This window comes from Bufo bufo, chromosome 5 (assembly GCF_905171765.1).
Source record: "Bufo bufo chromosome 5, aBufBuf1.1, whole genome shotgun sequence".
Classification (NCBI taxonomy): domain Eukaryota; kingdom Metazoa; phylum Chordata; class Amphibia; order Anura; family Bufonidae; genus Bufo; species Bufo bufo.
The window spans coordinates 37,959,010-37,985,112 of record NC_053393.1 but is presented as its reverse complement, the minus strand read 5'-3'; the positions used below and the strand labels follow the sequence as shown (position 1 = coordinate 37,985,112).

At 41.3% G+C, this 26,103-nt stretch overlaps 1 protein-coding gene across 4 annotated transcripts in view; it reads right to left on the bottom strand.

The window, feature by feature from the left end:
* ASAP1 (ArfGAP with SH3 domain, ankyrin repeat and PH domain 1) overlaps nucleotides 1–26,103 on the bottom strand; it is a 188,508-nt gene that overhangs the window by 36,524 nt on the left and 125,881 nt on the right. For all 4 annotated transcript variants that reach the window (XM_040431230.1, XM_040431226.1, XM_040431229.1 and 1 more), the window contains 9 exons: nucleotides 24,816–24,961; nucleotides 23,830–23,904; nucleotides 20,455–20,504; nucleotides 20,078–20,207; nucleotides 18,819–18,904; nucleotides 18,609–18,684; nucleotides 15,215–15,301; nucleotides 3,519–3,619; nucleotides 1,422–1,491 (listed from right to left, as the gene is read on the bottom strand). In XM_040431230.1, the coding sequence (XP_040287164.1) occupies nucleotides 1,422–1,491; nucleotides 3,519–3,619; nucleotides 15,215–15,301; nucleotides 18,609–18,684; nucleotides 18,819–18,904; nucleotides 20,078–20,207; nucleotides 20,455–20,504; nucleotides 23,830–23,904; nucleotides 24,816–24,961 (821 nt within the window). The remainder of the gene's footprint in view (nucleotides 1–1,421; nucleotides 1,492–3,518; nucleotides 3,620–15,214; nucleotides 15,302–18,608; nucleotides 18,685–18,818; nucleotides 18,905–20,077; nucleotides 20,208–20,454; nucleotides 20,505–23,829; nucleotides 23,905–24,815; nucleotides 24,962–26,103) is intronic.

Here is a 26,103-nt window from a genome sequence, read left to right as displayed (position 1 = left end):
TGTATTGTAATCTGTTTTGATACACTAATAAAGATAATTAATATAAAAAAAAAAAATAAGGAACAGGAAGTGCACAAACTGGAGGGGTATTCAGAAAGGTCACCTTGTCTGCGGGGCTGCTCTCGCCTTCTTACTGCAGTTCAGATATTTGTTTTTACAGCAGTCACATGGACCATAGGAGCCTGTGGTCTGGGGATGACCCAATGAAGTGTATGGGAGAGTGTTGTGGGCATGCTCTGTGACCTGTGCAGAGGTCACCGTGCAAGGAAGAGGAGGATGTGAGGTGTGTCCATCACCTATGGTGAATGGTGTCTTCTCCTCTGTTATCTACATAGGTGTTACGTGTCTGTGATGATAATGAGATGACTGCTGAGAAATGATCTCTACAGAACAGGAAGTGTATTTCAGAATTTTTTCAGAAAAATACACAAAAAAGGTCTTAAAAATAGGTGCAACATAAAAATGTGATTATAGCAGTTGTCTGGGTTCGAGATATTGTGACAACCCTCAGGATAGGTCATCAAATTCAAATTGGTGGGGGTCAGACACCCGCTGGCGCTGGAAAAAAACAAGGTGGATGGAGCTGGAAGCAGAGAGCTCCATCCACTATGTAGTGGCCGTGCCCAGGCTGCAGTTCAGCTCCCATTCACTTGAGCTGCAGTAACCCGGCACGACCACCACATGTGTTATATCTGGTGACGGCAGCTGCAGAAAAAGGCTGATTGGTGCTGACCCAAACCGAACTGATATCGAAGACCTACCCTGAGCATAGCTCATCAATATCTAGGGATCAGCAACCTACGGCACCCCAGCTGCGGTGAAACTACAACTCCCAGCATGCACACTTTGTGTAAGGAGAATTCTGGGAGTTGTAGTTTCAGAACAGATGGTGTGCCGGAGGTTGCTGATCCCTGATCTAGACACTGGAAAACCCTTAGGCCATGTACTTAGGACAAGTTAACTTTATAAGGTTTTCCCACGAAAAATATTCTACAGTTTTCAAACCAGCACCTGGATCTGAATACTTTTATAATTGCAAGTAATTAAAAATTTTGCATCGCCAGTGAGCTATTCAATAAAATGTATCTGTATAGCGCCACCTGCTGTTTATTCTTTTCCTTATTTCTTTGTCCGGCTCACTGAGATGGCCGCACATGCTCAGTTTCATCCTTCAACTGCCTCCTGAGCTGTGATAGGGAGAGCTGAGACACGCCCCCTGAGCTGCAGCAGAAAGGACACACCTCCCCTTGAGCTACCATCTCCATATAAATCTAGCAGAGCGATGAATGAGGAGATCTCTGAATCCATGTGAGGTACAGGGCTGGTTCTAGCTTTGTTAGAAAGAGGCCGTCATATGATGTCTGATCTTCAGTTTTACATTAGTCATTGGAGAACCCCTTTAAGACAGTCACTGTACTTACTGTGGCGTGGGATATTGTCAGGATGCCATTTTTCACCATACACTTTCTCCTTTGCCAGACTTTTCTCAGCCTGAAAAGAAAACACAATCCAATGTCATCTGCAGCCGTCATATGAACGTGCCGAGCTTCACTATAACATCCGTCATGTGGGAGCTAATTGTTATAATAGACGAGGTGTAATCCATTATTATCCAGCTGATCTGTACATCCTTCTGAGGCACACGAGGAAATTCTACTCCAGGAGACCTAACGGTGCAAAGACACAGCAGGCATAGGCTCCATGTGCTGGTAACATTCCCAGTAACAAAGATGGAAAACCGAAAAGCGAAAGATGGAGCATAAAAAATAAAATATATAATTATGCACAAAAAATAGTCTGTACCCCAGGAACAGTACAGTAGTAACAACATGTAATAAAAACTAATTGGATGTAATGTAAGATCAGTACAGAATAAATAATGTATGTACACAGTGACTGCACCAGCAGAATAGTGAGTGCAGCTCTGGAGTATAATACAGGATGTAACTCAGGATCAGTACAGGATAAGTAATGTAATTTATGTACACAGTGACTGCACCAGCAGAATAGTGAGTGCAGCTCTGGAGTATAATACAGGATGTAACTCAGGATCAGTACAGGATAAGTAATGTAATTTATGTACACAGTGACTGCACCAGCAGAATAGTGAGTGCCGCTCTGGAGTATACTACAGGATGTAACTCAGGATCAGTACAGGAGAAGTAATGTAATGTATGTACACAGTGACTGCACCAGCAGAATAGTGAGTGCAGCTCTGGAGTATAATACAGGATGTAACTCAGGATCAGTACAGGATAAGTAATGTAATGTATGTACACAGTGACTGCACCAGCAGAATAGTGAGTGCAGCTCTGGAGTATAATACAGGATGTAACTCAGGATCAGTACAGGATAAGTAATGTAATGTATGTGCACAGTGACTGCACCAGCAGAATAGTGAGTGCAGCTCTGGAGTGTAATACAGGATGTAACTCAGGATCAGTACAGGATAAGTAATGTATGTACACAGTGACTGCACCAGCAGAATAGTGAGTGCAGCTCTGGAGTATAATACAGGATGTAACTCAGGATCAGTACATGATAAGTAATGTAATGTATGTACACAGTGACTGCACCAGCAGAATAGTGAGTGCAGCTCTGGAGTATAATACAGGATGTAACTCAGGATCAGTACAGGATAAGTAATGTAATGTATGTACACAGTGACTGCACCAGCAGAATAGTGAGTGCAGCTCTGGAGTATAATACAGGATGTAACTCAGGATCAGTACAGGATAAGTAATGTAATGTATGTACACAGTGACTGCACCAGCAGAACAGTGAGTGCAGCTCTGGAGTATAATACAGGATGTAACTCAGGATCAGTACAGGATAAGTAATGTATGTGCACAGTGACTGCACCAGCAGAATAGTGAGTGCAGCTCTGGAGTATAATACAGGATGTAACTCAGGATCAGTACAGGATAAGTAATGTATGTACACAGTGACTGCACCAGCAGAATAGTGAGTGCAGCTCTGGAGTTACTCAGGATCAGTAATGTATGTACACAGTGACTCCACCAGCAGAATAGTGAGTGCAGCTCTGGAGTATAATACAGGATGTAACTCAGGATCAGTAATGTAATGTATGTACACAGTGACTCCTCCAGCAGAATAGTGAGTGCAGCTCTGGAGTATAATACAGGATGTAACTCAGGATCAGTACAGGATAAGTAATGTAATGTATGTACACAGTGACTGCACCAGCAGAATAGTGAATGCAGCTCTGGAGTACAATACAGGATGTAACTCAGGATTAGGGATGAGTGAATTTCTGTTTTAGAAGTTTGGGTTCGGTTCTGGTTACCGCTGAATTGCGTTATGGATCCTGTGACCACGGACCAAAAGCCAATTCAAGAACGGGATGTATAACAGAAAGCCTTTAGAGTCATTCCGTCATAATACAAGTCTATGGCCAGCATAACGGATCCGAACATAAAGGTTTATGAGGCACTGCATACAGCTGGTGTTACACCAGGGCACAAGTCCATGCAGGTGTATAAAGTCCTAGCCCTTACCCATCACTCTTCTTTAACAGATAGCCCTTCTTCTCACTGCCGTACTCCTTGTTTCCTTGGAGCTGGTGCATACTGTACCCTCCCTGTTTGCTCTGGGAGTCCTACAATGAAAGAAAAATACCATGATTTATACACAAAAGAAAAACATCTAAGTGAATAACTCGTTTCTGCAATATGCTCACTATAATAGATAAGTATAACGTAATAAACCATGATAATTAGTTAATTTCTACCTAGTGGTATTCCTGTACATAGGAGCAGTATTATAGTAGTTATATTCTTGTACATAGGAGGCAGTATTATAGTAGTTATATTCTTGTACATAGGAGCAGTATTATAGTAGTTATATTCTTGTACATAGGAGCAGTATTATAGTAGTTATATTCTTGTACATAGGAGCAGTATTATAGTAGTTATATTCTTGTACATAGGAGGCAGTATTATAGTAGTTATATTCTTGTACATAGGAGCAGTATTATAGTAGTTATATTCTTGTACATAGGAGGCAGTATTATAGTAGTTATATTCTTGTACATAGGAGCAGTATTATAGTAGTTATATTCTTGTACATAGGAGCAGTATTATAGTAGTTATATTCTTGTACATAGGAGCAGTATTATAGTCGTTATATTCTTGTACATAGGAGGCAGTATTATAGTAGTTATATTCTTGTACAGAGGAGCAGTATTATAGTAGTTATATTCTAATACATAGCAGGCAGTATTATAGTAGTTATATTCTTGTACATAGGAGCAGTATTATAGTAGTTATATTCTTGTACATAGGAGCAGTATTATAGTAGTTATAGTCTAATACATAGCAGGCAGTATTATAGTAGTTATATTCTTGTACATAGGGGCAGTATTATAGTAGTTATATTCCTGTACATAGGAGCAGTATTATAGTAGTTATATTCCTGTACATAGTGGCAGTATAATAGTAGTTATATTCTTGTACATAGGAGCAGTATTATAGTCGTTATATTCTTATACATAGGAGCAGTATTATAGTAGTTATATTCTTGTACATAGGAGCAGTATTATAGTAGTTATATTCTTGTACATAGGAGCAGTATTATAGTAGTTATATTCTTGTACATAGCAGACAGTATTATAGTAGTTATATTCTTGTACATAGGAGGCAGTATTATAGTAGTTATATTCCTGTACATAGGGGCAGTATAATAGTAGTTATATTCTTATACATAGGAGCAGTATTATAGTCGTTATATTCTTATACATAGGAGCAGTATTATAGTAGTTATATTCTTGTACATAGGAGCAGTATTATAGTAGTTATATTCTTGTACATAGGAGCAGTATTATAGTAGTTATATTCTTGTACATAGCAGACAGTATTATAGTAGTTATATTCTTGTACATAGGAGGCAGTATTATAGTAGTTATATTCCTGTACATAGGGGCAGTATAATAGTAGTTATATTCTTGTACATAGGGGGCAGTATTATAGTAGTTATATTCTTGTACATAGGAGCAGTATTATAGTAGTTATATTCTTGTACATAGGAGGCAGTATTATAGTAGTTATATTCTTGTACATAGGAGAAGTATTATAGTAGTTATATTCTTGTACATAGGATGCAGTATTATAGTAGTTATATTCTTGTACATAGGAGGCAGTATTATAGTAGTTATATTCTTGTACATAGGGGCTGTATTATAGTAGTTATAATCTTGTACATAGGAGCAGTATTATAGTAGTTATATTCTTGTACATAGGAGCAGTATTATAGTAGTTATATTCTTGTACATAGGGGCTGTATTATAGTAGTTATATTCTTGTACATAGGAGCAGTATTATAGTAGTTATATTCCTGTACATAGGAGCAGTATTATAGTAGTTATATTCCTGTACATAGGAGGCAGTATTATAGTAGTTATATTCTTGTATATAGGAGCAGTATTATAGTAGTTATATTCTTGTACATAGGAGCAGTATTATAGTAGTTATATTCTTGTACATAGGAGCAGTATTATATTAGTTATATTCTTGTACATAGGAGCAGTATTATATTAGTTATATTCTTGTACATAGGAGCAGTATTATATTAGTTATATTCTTGTACATAGGAGCAGTATTATAGTAGTTATATTCTTGGACATAGGAGCAGTATTATAGTAGATATATTCTTGTACACAGGAGACAGTATTATAGTAGTTCTATTCTTGTACATAGGAGCAGTATTATAGTAGTTATATTCTTGTACATAGGAGCAGTATTATAGTAGATATATTCTTGTACACAGGAGACAGTATTATAGTGGTTATATTCTTGTACATAGGAGCAGTATTATAGTAGTTATATTCTTGTACATAGGAGCAGTATTATAGTAGTTATATTCTTGTACATAGGAGCAGTATTATAGTAGTTATATTCTAGTTATATTCTTGTATATAGGAGCAGTATTATAGTAGTTATATTCTTGTACATAGGAGCAGTATTATAGTAGTTATATTCTTGTACATAGGAGCAGTATTATAGTAGTTATATTCCTGTACATAGGAGCAGTATTATAGTAGTTATATTCTTGTACATAGGAGGCAGTATTATAGTAGTTATATTCTTGTACATAGGAGGCAGTATTATAGTAGTTATATTCTTATACATAGGAGGCAGTATTATAGTAGTTATATTCTTGTACATAGGAGCAGTATTATAGTAGTTATTTTTTCATAGATATTGTGCAGTATTATAGCAGTTTAGTTCTTGTATATAGAGAACAGTATTATAGAACTTAATCTGATCATAAGGACCAATTATATAATACTAAAATTCTTGTGGGCTAAACTAGAGATAGCTGTGGTCGCTGATTTTGAAAATCAATAAAACAAATTTGAGAATATGAAGGAGTGAATATGGGGAATAAGCTGACAATGAAGTCAGACCGACAAATGATAAAACTTACTCTCCTAGACTTCGATCAGGGAAGCAAATAAGAGACAAGGAGGAAAAAAGCAGAACACTAATTAAACATTACTTACAAGTAAATCATGATCATGTTCACTCACTCCCGCAGGCATCGGTTAAATATTCATCCGCTCATCACAGTGTAATCATACAACCCCAATTCTAACACCACGGCAAAAGATTAATGTCTTCTTTTTCTATGACACTCCATTCATAGAGTATACGACACGTGATTCTCGTCAACACAGAGTTGTGGAAAATCGGAAAAAAATGACATGAATGGAAAAACACAATGCAGATACGAATACATGATTAGTTATATTACGTGGCTGCATCTTGCTTATCGCATATGCATACTGTCCCTTTGTATGTGAATCTAATGTACATGAAATGTAGATAATATATCACAAAGTCAGCTGTTTAAGATTTTAAATTAGCCCATATTATACTCCAGAGCAGCATTCACAATTCTGCTGGTTGTAATTGGCAACAGTCAGCAACCTTGTAGATTTGAATATCTTTAAAGGGCATCTTGTCAGCAGTTTTGTACCTATGACACTGGCTGACCTGTTACATGTGCGCTCAGCAGCAGAAGGCATCTCTGTTGGTCCCATGTTCATAAATGTCCACATTGCTGAGACAAATGAGGTTTTAATATATGCAAATTAGCCTCTAGGAGCAACGGGGGCGTTACCATTACACCTAGAGGCTCTGCTCTCTCTGCAACTGCTGCTCCTTCTCCACTTTGATTAACAGGGTCAGGCGTGATGACATTTACATTATCTGGCCCTGTCAATCAAAGTGGAGAGGGCGCAGGCGTTGCAGAGAGAGCAGAGCCTCTAGGTGTAATTGTAACGCCCCCGTTGCTCCTAGAAGCTCATTTGCATATATAAAACCTCATTTTTCTGAGCAATGCGGGCACATATAAACATGGGACAAACACAGATGCCTTCGGGTGCCAAGTGCACATTTAACAGGTCAGCCCGTGTCATAAGTGCAAATCACCAGAGTACAATCAGTGTAGACGCTGAACTAGCAAGGAGTGCTGACAGGTATGAGCTCTGAATTCTGCAGAATCGTAAATGCAGCTCTGAAAGATGAAAAGAATGCTAATTGTTTTGGGGGAAGGGTGGAGGGGTTATTTAGGGCTATAGGCAGTTTCTTCATTTTCCATATACTGACTGCAGAGCCAAGGTTAATCACAGGTAGAGGTTTCCTGTGCCTCACGTCTCATTACATTGTTAGAAGGCCTTCTGACTAGGGATCGACAGATTATCAGAGTTACCGATATTATCGGCCGATATTCATGATTTTCTAATTTATTGGTATCGGCATCTAACCTTGCCGATAATGCGTCCAGCCCGCTATCACAGAACATGAGCGCGCTGCTGTCAGCGCGCTCATGTTCCCTCAGCAGCACAGGGGAGAAGGAGTCACTCTCTCCCTCCCCCCTGTGCCGCGCTGCCAATGAGGAGAGACGGGAGAAGGAGGGGCGGGCGCACTGCGCCACCAATGAAAGTAAGTTAACGTCTAATACAAATACAGGAGGCGGTGCCCAGCCTATATGACAGGGCGCTGCGATCAGCAGCACCTGAGGGGTTAACTGCTGCCGCTGATCGCAGCTCCCTGTCAGAGGCAGGGTGCCGGCTATGTGATTCTGCCGCCGACACACCCGCCTCCTGTATTAAACGTTAATTATCATTGGTGGCACAATGCACCCTCCCCAATATTAAAAACATTGGTGCGCCCCCGCCACCCCCCCATGTATTAAAGTAATTGGTGGCGCAATGCGTCTTCCTCTCCACCCCCCAGTATTAAAATCATTGGCGCAGTGCGCCCCCTCACACCCCCCCGGTATTAAAATCATTGGTGGCAGTGGCCACAGGGTCCCCTCCTCTTCATTGGTGGCAGTGGCAGCCCCAGCAGTGTAAAAACCTGGAGCTCTGATCGGTTACCATGGCAGCCAGAATGCTGCTGAAGCCCTGGCTGCCATGGTAATCTCACTGCTGCTGTGTGCACTATGCACAGGGCAGCAGGGAGATTGTGAAGTCCTGTTCACCCAAATGGAGATATATTAGGGTGAATAGGACAAGGGATAAAAAAGATCCCAGGTTATAGCCCCGAAGGGGGGAAATAGTTATTAAATAAAAAAATAAAACACCAAAATATTAAGTATAAATCACCCCCTTTCCCAATTTTACATATAAAATATATAAACAATAAATAAACATATCACATATTGCCACGTCCGAAAAGTCACGGTGAACGCCGTAACAGAATATTATTTTTTTTTTTTTCAAAAATGAAAATGCACAGAAAATCGGTATAAATTATCGGCTATCGGCCTGAAAGTTCACAGGTTATCGGTTTCGGCTCTAAAAAAAATCGATATCGGTCGATCCCTACTTCTCTATTTTAGGCAGACAGCAGCATCCTCAGAGTGTACAGTACATTGTCACCCTGGCCACATACTGTACATGGTCATCGTCACAGAGCTGACATATCTGGCGGTACAGCACAGACGGCAGGTATCAATGAATAGTCTGCACAAGACTGTCATATAAAACACAGGAGATCCAAAAGAGAGCATGAAGGGAGATTAGATTAGCAACCCGACGATAAAGTTCCCGACTTACACAGAATCTTCAGTGAGCCGCCACCTCGTAGTAAACTGACTGCATTATAGCGGTACGTATTCTGTAAAGTGACACATTCTGTCAGTTCCTTCCCGCAGGCTGAAAATCACAGGTGACACAACGCCCCCTCTCCCGCTACAATCATTCTCACATTGATACATCTAGGGAAGTTACTCAAATGACAATCCAACTGATAATAGTAGAGAAGCTCCAGGATGCATCTGCACCCGGTGACGGCGCCCCTTAAAGGAAATGTGTCAAACATTTTTTCTGCCAGTTAAAGGGCATCTGTCAGCAGTTTTGTCCCTATGACACTGGCTGACCTGTTACATGTGCGCTTGGCAGCTGAAGGCATCTGTGTTGGTCCCACGTTCACAGGCATGGGATTCAGCCGGTTCGCTCCGGTTCTCCAGATCCAGTTGTTAAAATTACAGCCGGATGGGAGAACAGTGTTGCTGGCTGAATCCCAATCTGGAGCTCGGCAGCAGGTCGGGGAGAGGCTATCAGAGGCTGGCGCAGGAGGAGCGATGACGTCATCGCGTCCACCTCAGCCGAGATTTGTACTGCGCAGGACACAGGCCGGAAGAGGCCTGCATCGCTACCAGCATGGAGGTAAGTATTAGTGTTAGTGTTTTTATTTTATTTTATCAACTGGGGGAATTACTGGCACATGATAGGGGACAGTATGGGGCATTACTGGCACATTATGGGGACTCTATAGGAGCATTACTGGCACATCATGGGGGTATCTACTGGGGGCATTGCTGGCATATGGGGGGCATCTACTGTGGGAATTGCTGGCACATGGGGGACACTATGGGGGCATTACTGGAACATCATGGGGGCATCTACGGGGGGCATTACTGGCACATGGGGGCAACTACTGGCACATCCTTGGGGACACTATGGGGTCATCTACTGTGGGTATTGCTGGCACATGGGGGATACTATTGGGGGCATCGCTGGCACATGGAGGACACTATGGGGGCATTACTGGCACATCATGGGGGACACTATGGGGCCATCTTATACTGGAACATTATGGGGACACTATGGTGTTGGGGGGAAGAACACTATGGGGGCATATTATATAGGCACAATATGGGGGCACTAAGAAGAGGCATTTATACTGGCACATTCTGGGTGACACTATGGGGAAATCTTATACTGGCACATTATGGGGGCACTATGAGGAAGAGGAGAGGAGCATTATGTGGGCATTTACTAGGGACATTATATAGGGGTATTTTATACTTGCACACATTATAGCGGCACTATGGGGACATTAGCTCAACTGGGGGAACTGAAGGGAATATTTTTGTCCTGGCACACAGAACGGGAGCATTTTTGAATTAGTGCACATTATTATTATTATTGAAGGTGGCAGGTGAGTTGTTAAGAAGGTAGGAGGAAGATGGAAAAGTAGGAACCTAAGATGTCTTTTGTCAAACTGCAGAGATGAGAGATGGGTGAAAATCATCATGGCGGTCTGCTCTCAAAGGAGGAGATGAAGAAAGAGAAGGTCTGCATCAGAGGAGAAGTCACTTGATGTAAGAGGTATGTGGTGCTGCATTCTGGATAGCACAGAATATAATATGTCTGCAAATATGTCTTTAGTGCCAGGAACAAATGTGTATAAATGTATATGGTGTAGGTAAATCTACTGTAAGTGTATCCTAGGGGTCATTTATATACTGTATGGTGTATATGTGATTATATGAGTGTAGTGTCTATATAGTCTGTTTATGTATGCATACCTCCCAACCATCCCAGATCTGGCATAACTACTGTGTGGGGGGCACAATGGAGACTAAGCAGGGCTGGGACATGTACAGATAGACATTGGGAGGGTTAGAGATGTCGGCCAGCGCTGGGAAAAAAAAACTTCGCGCAACACTGATAGTTTAGCTCCTTAGGCTTTTCAAAAGTATTGTGGTAAGTGTGTGTAGTGTATACATGGGGGATTTATGTATGTGCACCATGTATATGGTGTATTTATGTGTATGTGTGTTATATATATATATATATATATGGTGTATGCATATGTAAACGTGTTGTGACGCCTCGTATTTGCCATTGAGTAGGGAACCTGTTAAAAATTTGAATCCCACCCCTGCATGTTCCTATGTGCCCGCATTGCTGAGAAATATGATGGTTTAATATATGCAAATGAGCCTCTAGGAGCAACGGGGGCGTTGGCGTTACACCTAGAGGCTATGCCCTCTCTGCAACTGACGCACACGCTGCACTTTGATTGGCAGGGCATAGTGCAGGGGGTGTGGCAGTTGCAGAGAGAGCAGAGCCTCTAGGTGTAATGGTAACGCCCCCGTTGCTCCTAGAGGCTCATTTGTATATATTAAAACATAATTTTTCTCAGCAATGAGGGCACATAGGAACATGGAACCAACACGGATGTCTTCAGCTGCCGAGCGCACATGTAACAAGTCAGCCAGTGTAACCTATTTTCTGATTGCAGTTTTTCTTAATCTAAGTTCTGAACATAATTATGGGGGCAGCCATCCTCCCGGAGTGGTTATGCTTTACAGCAGCCACTATGGGCCATAGACACAATGGACAGGAGCTGACCCCATTGCCTTCTTTGGGAGAGTTTTTTAGGCATGTTCTATGACCTCTGCAGAGTAGATAAGCTCCTGTGAATGGTGGATTCTCTATCTCTCTGTATATATATATAATATCTGTCATTCTAATCCTGCCTGTAATGATAAGCAGATAACTGCAGTGAAGTGATCTGTACAGACCAAGATGTGGCGTCTATTATTGGGCTTAGTGGCTAGTGATCTTTATTTTTTTTGAACAGATACAGACATGGAAAATGAAAAATAACCACCGGAAATTCTTTAACAAAATATGTTTAACCTAAAAACATGATTTAAACAGTAGGTCACTTTGTGTTTCAATTCCTAGTTTTTTTATTTTCCCCAAGGTATTTGCTTGCTGTCAGTGAATGAGGGTCCTCTTTCTTGTACTGGTGACCACAGCTGCTACCTGTAAACACCGGGTAGTCACTGATACGGGAAGTCATCGACAGCCAGGAAGAATGAGGGAGGCACAGGTAAATGAAGACGGGATGATGAGAGTGGTACATTTCCAGCAGCAGGCTGCATTACGCTTTAGTCTGATTAGAGTGAAATCAGTTCTGCAAGTGGAGTTCCCCTTTAATCATCTAATTGACCACATTTCTGCATCCTCATAACTGATGTCCGGGCTCGTTCTCAGCCGTGATCGGATACACTGCATGCCTGATTTTGAGGTCTAATATGACACCGACATTCCGCTCTTACGGGTGTCACATTTTTTCCCACGCGGGGACGGGAGTTTCCCGGAGAAGCGCTGACATTTGACTTTCTTTGACAAATCCCACTGCAGTAAGAAATATTTGTGGAAACTGCGATTGTGAAATAACACAAGATCTCCGCCCCGCACATAACGTGTCCGTATATACGGTGGTACGGTGGCCTCCAACTCCTAGCAGGATACTTACTGACACTTTGCTAGGGCATACTGAGAGTTGTAGTCTTGCGACTGCTGGAGTGACACCGGTTGGAGATCACAGCCACGGGGTGCAATTTAATCGATTATCAGTACATATTAACGGACGGTGATATCCATGGAGTAAGATTCCTTATAGGATTCCCTGGAATAACCTGTAGCGATACACTTTATATTGCACTGCTATACCGTAATATGGCTATATAGCACTAATTTCATATGATGATGCGCCATTATTCTTCTATCATACTTTGATGCAAAGTAACATCTCCTATCTGGGGTATAAACTGTATATGATACTCTGCTACACCACAGTGTAACAGGAAATAGTCCAAATGGAATTCTTCTCCATTATGACATCTGCTGACTCCGACCCCCTGCCCGACCCCATACTGTTTGGTCCAAGGACCATTGTTATACGTTATATACACACAGGGTCTGTACATGATAATCTACAGAGAGTCTTCCTGCAGCGCCACCACAGGGCAAAGGAAGCGTTGCACTGATCCCATTGATATCAAAGAGTCAGGGGCCACCAGTAGAGGAGGGTCCTGAATCAGGGATTCCCTTTATTAGCTCACAATTCCCTTCAATTATATACTTTGTGTTTCAGTTCCTTATCATTTTCTTGATCTCTGCTTGCTGCAAGTGAACGGTAACCCTGTTTCTAAAAAACGGCGAGTCTCAAAGCTGCTAATACTGCACTCTAAAAATGCAGAGTCCTAAGGGAGTAAAGCGACCCCCAAGCTGCCTGGCTCTCAAGCCTATCTGCACTGCCAACCTTAGCGCCGAATGTATGTTCTGTCTACACAGTGCGGCACATAGACTGAGCAGCCAGGGTGGCACAACACTGGTTGCCAGGAACGAGTGTAAACACACTGGCTACCAGCATGGTACAGCACTGACGACTCCACCAAAAGGAGAAGGTGGCACTGACGGCATTAAAACGCACACAGAAATAAAATGGATCAACAAAACAAAAAACTAATATTACAATATCTGCATAATTTTCTATTTCTGCCCATTAATTCGTCACCCAGTGGTCTAGAAACCGCACTAATCTGACGTATCGCAAACAGAGCCCCATGCTGTATTCATCAAAAGATGTATTTTGTTTGTGTATTTAAAAAAACTACTTTTTTTTTTATTTATTTTTTAAGGTCACTGAACAAACATTATCGCCAGAGCACATCTGACCCTCGGACATAATGTGCTATTTACTCAGACATTCCAGATAAAAATCTTAACTAGTCCGGAAGAAAGGTCATACGCTCATGGGAGAAGGGGGAAATTACCAGTCAGATTTTATTTGGAACTATGGTGTTTCCTTGCAACAACAGATTTCAAGATGTCTTAAAGGGTACGTATCGGCAGGACCAACCTTATTAAACCAGGTGGAGTTGATCCAGCTGATTAAAACGATACCTGTCTTGTGAAAATCGGCTGTGGCCTTCCTGAGCAAAAAAGATTTTTGTTCTTTACGCAAGTGAAAGCATCACGACACTAAGGGGTGGGGCCTAACCACTCAGTGCTGGCCACGCCCCTCGGTGCAGTAAAGCCTCTTTCTCAGGAACGCATGAACCGATTTTCACAAGAAAGGTATCATTTTAATCAGCAGGATCAAATCTACCTGGCAGTAGGCCTCGTTTAATGGGGTTGCTCAAAAAGTCTGCACCCAGGGAGATTACTACGGCAGTAGTCTAAGCATCAGACATTTCTCATCAGTTACAGCAGGGATGCACAACCTATTCTGGTTGGGGCGCCACATTGTCAGACTGAAGGAATCCCAAGGGCCGAAAATAAAAGTTAACTCTATCCAGTCTAGCCAATGGTTTGTGGGAAACTACCAAAGATTTCAGCCACTGGTATTAGCTCACAGGGGATTGACTAGGCTGGATACAACAGTAAAAAATTCAGGATAGATGGTCACAAGTGTCTCTATTCACTGTCGGCAAGCAGGTATGGTAAACATCGAAGCAGGAACTAGTCCTTCTACCATAAAATGTAAAAAATAAAAACATATCCCTAGAAGTCTTGGGCACGTGCTGTCTAAAGCTAAGTACGTGGCTCCACCAGTTCATCAGCGGGGTGCCTCCATATAGGCTGGAGGCCTCAGAAGACTCACGGCTCCTGCATTCTCCACATTCCTCCCATACAGGAGAGCAGGTGTATACAAGATATCTTACAAGACATGGAGGATAGCGTGATCTGCAGTACATCAAGTTCTTGCATGGAGCAGATATCATACTACAGATCAACTAACCTTAAAGGGAACCTGTCACATTAAATGTAGTGCCCTGAGGGCAGCACGATATAACGTAGGAGATTAGAGGATGTATATATAGACTCGTGGGAAAAGATTCTGAACATTTCATCCGTTATTGAGTTACATTCCTGGGGACGGTCCTGCTCATATACAGCAGGGTGTCAATCATTCAGCAGGACCGTCCCCTGAAAAAGAAATAAATGAGATTCTTCTGAATATTTCCCCGCAATAATATGTAGTAATCTGCTCTAAAACATGCCGCAAAACAGACAAAAATAAGAAAACTCTTCATCGTTCGCTTCCTTCCCCATCGCTGTGATCACAGAATGAACAGGAAACTACCTAAGGACACCTACCTCCTTCTGATCCAACTGCAGAGAAGACTTGATGAGGTCTCGCAGTGCAGTGAGCTGCTTCTTCTCCTCATCCTGTGTCTGTTTAATCTGTAAAGGAATTTATTACACATAATAAGATATCAGACACGTACTTCAATAAGTCTCCACTCACTTCTTCTACCTGCTCACCTCTATATTCCTGTCTATTGGGGGCAGTATTATAGTAGTTATATTCTTGTACATAGGAGCAGTATTATAGTAGTTATATTCTTGTACATAGGAGGCAGTATTATAGTAGTTATATTCTTGTACATAGGAGCAGTATTATAGTAGTTATATTCTTGTACATAGGAGGCAGTATTATAGTAGTTATATTCTTGTACATAGGAGCAGTACTATAGTAGTTATATTCCTGTACATATGAGCAGTATTATAGTAGTTATATTCTTGTACATAGGAGCAGTATTATAGTAGTTATATTCTTGTACATAGGAGCAGTATAATAGTAGTTATATTCTTATACATAGGAGACAGTATTATAGTAGTTATATTCTTGTACATAGGAGCAGTATTATAGTAGTTATATTCTTGTACATAGGAGCAGTATTATAGTAGTTCTATTCTTGTACATAGGAGCAGTATTTTAGTAGTTATATTCCTTTACATAGGAGGCAGTATTATAGTAGTTATATTCTTGTACATAGGAGCAGTATTATAGTAGTTATATTCTTGTACATAGGAGGCAGTATTATAGTAGTTATGTTCTTGTACATAGGAGCAGTATTATAGTAGTTATATTCCTTTACATAGGAGGCAGTATTATAGTAGTTATATTCTTGTACATAGGAGCAGTATTATAGTTGGTAGATTCTTGTACATAGGAGGCAGTATTATAGTAGTTATATTCTTGTACATAGGAGCAGTATTATAGTAGTTATATTCTTGTACATAGGAGCAGTATTATAGTAGTTATATTCTTGTACATAGGAGCAGTATTATAGTAGTTATATTCTTGTACATAGGAGGCAGTATTATAGTAGTTATATTCTTGTACATAGGGGGCATTATTATAGTAGTTATATTCTTGTACATAGGAGCAGTATTATAGTAGTTATATTCTTGTACATAGGAGGCAGTATTATAGTAGTTATATTCTTGTACATAGGAGCAGTATTATAGTAGTTATATTCTTGTACATAGGAGCAGTATTATAGTAGTTATATTCTTGTACATAGGAGCAGTATTATAGTAGTTATATTCTTGTACATAGGAGGCAGTATTATAGTAGTTATATTCTTGTACATAGGAGCAGTATTATAGTAGTTATATTCTTGTATATAGGAGCAGTATTATAGTAGTTATATTCTTGTACATAGGAGCAGTATTATAGTAGTTATATTCCTGTCTATTGGGGGCAGTATTATAGTAGTTATATTCCTTTACATAGGAGGCAGTATTATAGTAGTTATATTCTTGTACATAGGAGGCAGTATTATAGTAGTTATATTCTTGTACATAGAAGCAGTATTATAGTAGTTATATTCTTGTACATAGGAGCAGTATTATAGTAGTTATATTCTTGTACATAGGAGCAGTATTATAGTAGTTATATTCTTGTACAAAGGAGCAGTATTATAGTAGTTATATTATTGTATATAGGAGCAGTATTATAGTAGTTATATTCTTGGACATAGGAGGCAGTATTATAGTAGTTATATTCTTGTACATAGGAGCAGTATTATAGTGGTTATATTCTTGTACATAGGAGGCAGTATTATAGTAGTTATATTCTTGTACATAGGAGCAGTATTATAGTAGTTATATTCTTGTACATAGGAGGCAGTATTATAGTAGTTATATTCTTGTACATAGGAGGCAGTATTATAGTAGTTATATTCTTGTACATAGGGGCAGTATTATAGTAGTTATATTCTTGTACATAGGAGCAGTATTATAGTAGTTATATTCTTGTACATAGGAGCAGTATTATAGCAGTTATATTCTTGTACAGAGGAGCAGTATTATAGTAGTTATATTCTTGTACATAGGAGCAGTATTATAGTAGTTATATTCTTGTACATAGAAGGCAGTATTATAGTAGTTATATTCCTGTACATAGGAGCAGTATTATAGTAGTTATATTCTTGTACATAGGAGCAGTATTATAGTAGTTATATTCTTGTACATAGGAGCAGTATTATAGTAGTTATATTCTTGTACATAGGAGCAGTATTATAGTAGTTATATTCTTGTACATAGGAGCAGTATTATAGTAGTTATATTCTTGTACATAGGAGCAGTATTATAGTAGTTATATTCTTGTACATAGGAGCAGTATTATAGTAGTTATATTCTTGTATATAGGAGCAGTATTATAGTAGTTATATTCTTGTACATAGGAGGCAGTATTATAGTAGTTATATTCTTGTACATAGGAGCAGTATTATAGTAGTTATATTCTTGTACATAGAAGCAGTATTATAGTAGTTATATTCTTGTACATAGTAGCAGTATTATAGTAGTTATATTTTTGTACATAGGAGGCAGTATTATAGTAGTTATATTTTTGTACATAGGGAGCAGTATTATAGTAGTTATATTCTTGCACATAGGGAGCTATGTTATAGTAGTTGAATGCTATAGTATTTGGATGTCTTAGTGCTCCATTCACACTTGTGGAATCCTGACATTTTCTGTAGTTTACCGGGAGGGACTGTATGTGTGAATGCATACATCTGCATAATCTGTCCCGGACTTTAACCAGACCTTTCCTCCCCAGAGTGAGTACATGTGAATTAAATGTTCCAGAAAATCACAGTGGCCATGCCTAAAGTTCCCGCTCCTCGCCTAGGGACCTGGACCATTTCCTTTGTGGTGAGAACGCACCCGACATGGAACATCTCTGGGGTAGGAGCTACATGTGTGAAAGGCCGACTCTGGCAAATCTCCAGATCTGATAATTTTGGTGTGAAAACAGGTTAAGTACATTTCACTAATAGGTAGACTGCCTGAAGTCTACACTTACCGAATAATTTTTTTTAAAAAAGTGAAATAAGTTGTATATAACAGGAAGTTTCTTTATTGAGTTTATATAAGATTCGTGAACAATTCGCCTTGTACATTTTTTACTTATTATACATATTTCAGGGGGTTACCACGAAATTGACAATTAAAAAGAACGTTGATTGCGGTCTTTTCTGCATACTGAGATACGACAGATGATGCATTGTGAGATGCACAACATTTACACAATCATTTTAGTACTATGTAACACACCTTCTCTCCACGGGTTAGTGCCAAACGCTGATTAGACAAAATGACCGCTGCAATACCGCACACAACCTCTGTACAGGGGTGGAGCTGTTTCTGCAACCCCAATTTAGACAAGGTAATCTACAGCGCCCCCGTTACTTACATTGTATAGGTCCGCAGCCAGCTTCTCAATGTACTGCTTCAGTTTATCTGCGGTTTTCAGGCCGTCCTGGAAGAAACTGAGAAGAGAGACGACTTTAATTTATCATGCGCATAATACGCTGCTGTCATGGGGTGCCGTCAGATGGGCTCCGTATGTGCAGCCCGCGTTTTTGCCATAGGGGGGAGAAGTCGCACCGTAGAGCGCACTCACTTGCATTGCGCGTGGTAATACTTGATCAGATTCTGCAGGAGGTCCACGCCCTTCTTTGTCTTGATTTCATTAACTTTAATAAGATACTGTTAGAAGACAAAATACAGCGGTTATAGATAATTGCACGTGTGGGGGGGGGGGGGGGCTAATTACATAATCATAGCTGTGGTATCATGTTAATATCAGACATCCAGCTGGTGCTAGCGTACAGCAATGTGGAGGAGGCGACTATATACTAGGTTACCATATTGTATCTGTGCAGATACAAAAACTGCATCCAACACCCTCACACACAGCAGTCAATCTGATCCCATGAAACATTTTTTAGACTAAAAGCCCTGAAATGCCGTTAAAGGGGCTGTGCCACCACAAAATGGTATTTTAATGCAATTTAGCATAAAAAAAATAGTTACTTTTACAATTTAATTTCTGTTACAAAAATGTTCCAGTTCCGAGATATTCACTTGAATTCAAATTTATTATCACAGCGCCCCCTGGTGTTCCACCTGTATAGTGACGTGCACGTTTACCTACTGAGGAGGCCGCTCATGTGCCACTGGTCCAAGGGAGAGAACTGCAGCAGAAATTCCATCCGAATTTCAGGGAAAATTTGATTTGCTGCGAAGCCGAATTTCCTCGTGCTTCGTGTCAGCGAATCGATTTTCCCGGAATGGCAGTCAAAAACAAAACGAAACAAAAAAATCACGCTTACCTCATTAGCTGAAGATCTCGCACGAAATCCTGTGCGCGCGACGTATGACGTCATAACCCTGGCTGACGTGATGACTTCATCGTGGGCTGCGCATGATTTCGCGCTAGATCTTCAATCAAGATGGCGGCGTCCGGCTTGTCGCAAATGAATGAGGTAAGCATGTTTTTTTTTTTTGTTTTTTACTGCCATTCAGGGAAAACCGATTCGCTGACACGAAACACGAGGAAATTGCAAGCAAATGGATGAGGTAGGTATGATTCCATTTTTTTAAATTTATTTTACATTGTATTATTACTTTCAGATGCCGCGATCAGTTATGAATGCGGCATCTGAGGGGTACAATGACGGGGGGGAAGGGGGCGCTATCACTGTTCCCTGTCATTGCACCCGCTACTGCCAATTTTGTAAAATTCGGCGAAGCAGCTGAATCAAAATTTTTGAACCCTTCGCTCACCTAGATGAGGGTGTCACCAGTATAAGGGAAGTAAATGGCGGGGGGCAGTGGTTACTGCCCAGATCTATAGAGCGGCAGAGTTACAAATCTCACCTCGCACATCTGCAACTGGAACAATCTCCTCTCTTTCTCCATTTCTTCGGCGATCTCCGCCCCTGTGATCTCCGTCCGGATCATTCCGTGCTGTTTTGCATGCTCCCTCTTCTCCTTTTCAATTTTTGTGCTAAAAAAGAAATAATTAACAATCATTATTAATAATAATAATAATAATAATAATGAACATTGTGCTAACAGGCGGAAAAGCTGCATAAAAATGCACAGTGAAGAGCATGCTGCAAAAAATAATAATAGTAAAAAAAAAAAAAACTACATCCCACATGCCAATCTCTGCAGAATAAAACTAATTAGGCGAAGTGCGACCTTTGTGGTAGTGCACCATGACACACATCAATAATGCGGAGAGAACTCACAATTTGGTTTCATAATCTTTCCAGGCCTTGTCGAACGGCTTCTTGAGGTCCTTGGGAGAGGAAAAAACATAAAACGACAAAAAATAGTGAACCAGATGTAATCAGGAACTCGCTGGACAAGAAAAATATTATTGTATTTATAAAGTGCAAACATGATGCTGTGTAAATCATAGCCCTGCTTGTTCAGTGTCTGCACAGGGATGACTGTGGTTACTTACATTCTGGGAGGTGTTGTCTAAAACAGTCACTGTACAGTAATGTAATGTATGTACACAGTGACTGCACCAGCAGAATAGTGAGTGCAGCTCTGGAGTATAATACAGGATGTAACTCAGGATCAGTACAGGATAAGTAATGTAATGTATGTACACAGTGACTGCACCAGCAGAATAGTGAGTGCAGCTCTGGAGTATAATACAGGATGTAACTCAGGATCAGTACAGGATAAATAATGTATGTACACAGTGACTGCACCAGCAGAATAGTGAGTGCAGCTCTGGAGTATAATACAGGATGTAACTCAGGATCAGTACAGGATAAGTAATGTATGTACACAGTGACTGCACCAGCAGAATAGTGAGTGCAGCTCTGGAGTATAATACAGGATGTAACTCAGGATCAGTACAGGATAAGTAATGTAATGTATGCACACAGTGACTCCACCAGCAGAATAGTGAGTGCAGCTCTGGAGTATAATACGGGATGTAACTCAGGATCAGTACAGGATAAGTAATGTAATGTATGTACACAGTGACTGCACCAGCAGAATAGTGAGTGCCGCACTGGAGTATAATACAGGATGTAACTCAGGATCAGTACAGGATAAGTAATGTAATGTATGCACACAGTGACTCCGCCAGCAGAATAGTGAGTGCAGCTCTGGAGTATAATACAGGATGTAACTCAGGATCAGTACAGGATAAGTAATGTAATGTATGTACACAGTGACTGCACCAGCAGAATAGTGAGTGCAGCTCTGGAGTATAATACAGGATGTAACTCGGGATCAGTACAGGATAAGTAATGTAATGTATGTACACAGTGACTGCATCAGCAGAATAGTGAGTGCAGCTCTGGAGTATAATACAGGATGTAACTCAGGATCAGTACAGGATAAGTAATGTATGTACACAGTGACTGCACCAGCAGAATAGTGAGTGCAGCTCTGGAGTATAATACAGGATGTAGCTCAGGATCAGTACAGGATAAGTAATGTATGTACACAGTGACTGCACGAGCAGAATAGTGAGTGCAGCTCTGGAGTATAATACAGGATGTAACTCAGGATCAGTACAGGATAAGTAATGTATCTACACAGTGATTGCACCAGCAGAATAGTGAGTGCAGCTCTGGAGTATAATACAGGATGTAACTCAGGATCAGTACAGGATAAATAATGTATGTACACAGTGACTGCACCAGCAGAATAGTGAGTGCAGCTCTGGACTATAATACAGGATGTAACTCAGGATCAGTACAGGATAAGTAATGTAATGTATGTACACAGTGACTGCACCAGCAGAATAGTGAGTGCAGCTCTGGAGTATAATACAGGATGTAACTCAGGATCAGTACAGGATAAGTAATGTAATGTATGTACACAGTGACTCCACCAGCAGAATAGTGAGTGCAGCTCTGGAGTATAATACATGATGTAACTCAGGAGAAGTACAGGATAAGTAATGTAATGTATGTACACAGTGACTGCACCAGCAGAATAGTGAGTGCAGCTCTGGAGTATAATACAGGATGTAACTTAGGATCAGTACAGGATAAGTAATGTATGTACACAGTGACTCCACCAGCAGAATAGTGAGTGCAACTCTGGAGTATAATACAGGATGTAACTCAGGATCAGTACAGGATAAGTAATGTAATATATGCACACAGTGACTCCACCAGCAGAATAGTGAGTGCAGCTCTGGAGTATAATACAGGATGTAACTGAGGATCAGTACAGGATAAGTAATGTAATGTATGTACACATTGACTGCACCAGCAGAATAGTGAGTGCAGCTCTGGAGTATAATACATGATGTAACTCAGGATAAGTAATGTATGTACACAGTGACTGCACCAGCAGAATAGTGAGTGCAGCTCTGGACTATAATACAGGATGTAACTCAGGATCAGTACAGGATAAGTAATGTATGTACACAGTGACATCACCAGCAGAATAGTGAGTGCCGCACTGGAGTATAATACAGGATGTAACTCAGGATCAGTACAGGAGAAGTAATGTAATGTAATGTACACAGTGACTCCGCCAGCAGAATAGTGAGTGCCGCACTGGAGTATAATACAGGATGTAACTCAGGATCAGTACAGGATAAGTAATGTAATGTATGCACACAGTGACTCCACCAGCAGAATAGTGAGTGCAGCTCTGGAGTATAATACAGGCTGTAACTCAGGATCAGTACAGGAGAAGTAATGTAATGTATGTACACAGTGACTGCACCAGCAGAATAGTGAGTGCAGCTCTGGAGTATAATACAGGATGTAACTCAGGATCAGTACAGGATAAGTAATGTAATGTATGTACACAGTGACTGAACCAGCAGAATAGTGAGTGCGGCTCTGGAGTATAATACAGGATGTAACTCAGGATCAGTACAGGAGAAGTAATGTATGTACACAGTGACTGCACCAGCAGAATAGTGAGTGCGGCTCTGGAGTATAATACAGGATGTAACTCAGGATCAGTACAGGATAAGTAATGTAATGTATGTACACAGTGACTCCACCAGCAGAATAGTGAGTGCAGCTCTGGAGTAACTCAGGATCAGTACAGGAGAAGTAATGTATGTACACAGTGACTGCACCAGCAGAATAGTGAGTGCGGCTCTGGAGTATAATACAGGATGCACACTGTAAGGCCACAAGTGCACGACAGTATGTGTTTTGCAATCCACCGGTCGTGTGCTGTAGAAAAACAGGACAAATATAGGACATGTTCTATATTTTATGTGGGGCATATGGACATACGGATGTGGACAGCACAGCATTTTTCCCCCTTTGTGATGAATGGGTCTGCATCCGCTCAGTAAAAAATGGATGCGGAGGGAGAATACGGTCATGTGCATGGGGCCTAGCTCTGCTGTGCCACATTATAGATGCTGCATTTACAACAGGAAACATACAGCAGTCCTATAAAGCAATACCTCCCCACATACACACAGCAGAATGCACCGCAGAAGCTTAGTGAAGTGGTCTAGGAAGATCTGGGTGTGACTAGAGAAGACATATGCTTTGCATGAAGATGGAAAATGTAAAATGATGTTCAAAGGCAGAACACACAAAATGTTATAATATAATTGAGTTAGCGAACCAAGAAGGATCCCACACGGACGCCAACAGCTCCTCATTACTTACCCCCTTCACTCCTTTCAAATCCCCTTTAAGAAGTGAATCCAGTGTAAAGATGACATTGTGGCTTAGTCCCTGGAGCTAAAACAAAATGAGGTAAAGAACAAGTCTAAAAAAAGGGCTTTTCCACCAACAATACACTCGACCACTTTACTGAGAAGGTCACCATGACAGGTCCCTTTAAGACGATTAGAGGCTTTTATAATGCTACACAAATTGCACCCACATTAAAATAGTTGTCCAGGATTAGAAAAACATGGCAGATGACTTCCTAAAACAGCGCCACACCTGTCCACAGGTGACACGTGGTATTGCAGCTAGGCCTCATTCACTTCTGTAGGGCTGAGCTGCAATACCAGACACGAACAATCGACCAGGTGTGTTGCCGTTTCAATATAGCTACCGTGTTTTCTAAACCTGGACAACCCCTTTAAGTTTTTTTTTTTTTAGGGTACGTACCCCGATGGTCTGTCCGGATAGGCTAATAATGTGTGATCTCGGGGTGGGGGGCAGCACCAGTCAGCAGAACGGAGGGGAAGAATTAAGGGATGCCTACTGGAGCACCTGACAGAGCGATGCCCATAGGTGTTTGCTGCAGGAACGGACAGAGGTGCTCCAGTGGGCATTACTTCATGTTTGTCTAATGGGAATAGTAGAGGAATATAATCATAAGAATGGCTGCTCCTGATGCAAGTAGTTACTGAAAAAGCCAGCAGAGGTGACAGGACACACCATCAATGTTTAACCCTTGGAGTACCCCCAAAGTATATTCTAAGGGCTGCTTAATAGCTTGTCTCATAAGGTCCTCCGACAAGGTCCAGGATCTGAGAAGGTTCAAATGTTGTGGCCTCCTGGGACCAGGAAAGGCTCCGAGATTGGCACTTCGAAGGTCCACTGGGTGGGTGCAGTAGCGCCCTCTAGTTCCCCTTTGCTAGGACATTGACACACACTTATGTGCGTGGTGACACAAGGCGTGTTCTCCCATCACTTACCAGGTTCTTGAGGAGTGTCGACAGCTCCTTGGTGAGAGTGGAAAACTTCACAAAGGCCGTGCCTAAATCGGCGTTATCGCGGCTCAAGAAGTTGCTCCCGAATTTATCTAAAGCTTGTGCGTAGGTCTCCTCGTTCTGGACATGATCTGAAGAAGAGACAGTGACAACGTCTTACAAGACAGGAGATGTTGGCGTCTCCCCGACCCTTTAAGACCAGGAGCCTTCACTGGGTGCTGCATACAGAATACCAGCCAGATTTCTCACACCTCTGACAAGATCCCCAGCAGTACAGAGTATTTCAGGAGATGAGAGTGCTGCCCTAGTGGAGGGCCAGGAGGAAGCGCAGTGGCAGGCTGCATACGGACAATGAAGGAGCAGGGGACCCAGCAGCACAGAGGATTTCAGTAACATCATGGTCCTGTAAAGTGTTGCACTATATGCAGTGCCACCATATATTTTAGTTTACATAAGTTGCTAACTCCTACAGATCTGAGAATTGAAAAATGGAGGGAATAGGGCCCCTTGCAGCACAGAGTTTTTCAGCAAATGAGTGGGCTTGATCTTACGCGATGCTGTTAGGGAGGACAGGGCTGTAGGCAGCAGGGAAAGGGGCATGATGTGAAGAGGGGGATGGAGACAGAGGGAAGAAGGAACGAGGTCCACAGCAGCACAGTGTGTTTCAGGAGAGGCATGTTTGACCTTGAGAAGGGTCCACTGATCTGTTTTGAGGGAATAGAGACAAGATGGAAGTCACAGGCTGATGCTGGAAGGAGATGCGTCACCAGTAGCACAGAGTGTTTCAGGAGAGGAGTGAAGGGCACTGACCTGTCCACTCATGTGATTCTGATTTAGGATAAAAGGGAATAAAGACAAGACTACACGGTCACTAGCAGCACAGAGTATTTCAGGAGAACAATGTGCTCTTATGTTGTGATGTTAGTGAGATCAGGGTTTAATACGATTGTGGAAGTGTCCCTATGAGAGAACGTGGGCGGTCACAAACTGACAGAAGAACAGGGTCACCATCACCAGCAGCACAGAGTACTTCAGGAAAAGAATGTGCGCATCACATGAAGGTTAGTGGCCCGAGCACTTATGTTGTGATGTTAGTGAGATCAGGGCTGGATACCATTGTGAAAGTGGATGGTCACAAACGGATAGGAGAAGAATGTCGTCAGCAGCAGCACAGAGTATTTCAGGAGAACAATGCGCTTATCACATGAAGGTCGGTGGCCTGACCTCTCATGTGGTGGTTTGTGAGATCAGGGCTGTGTACGATTGTGGAAGC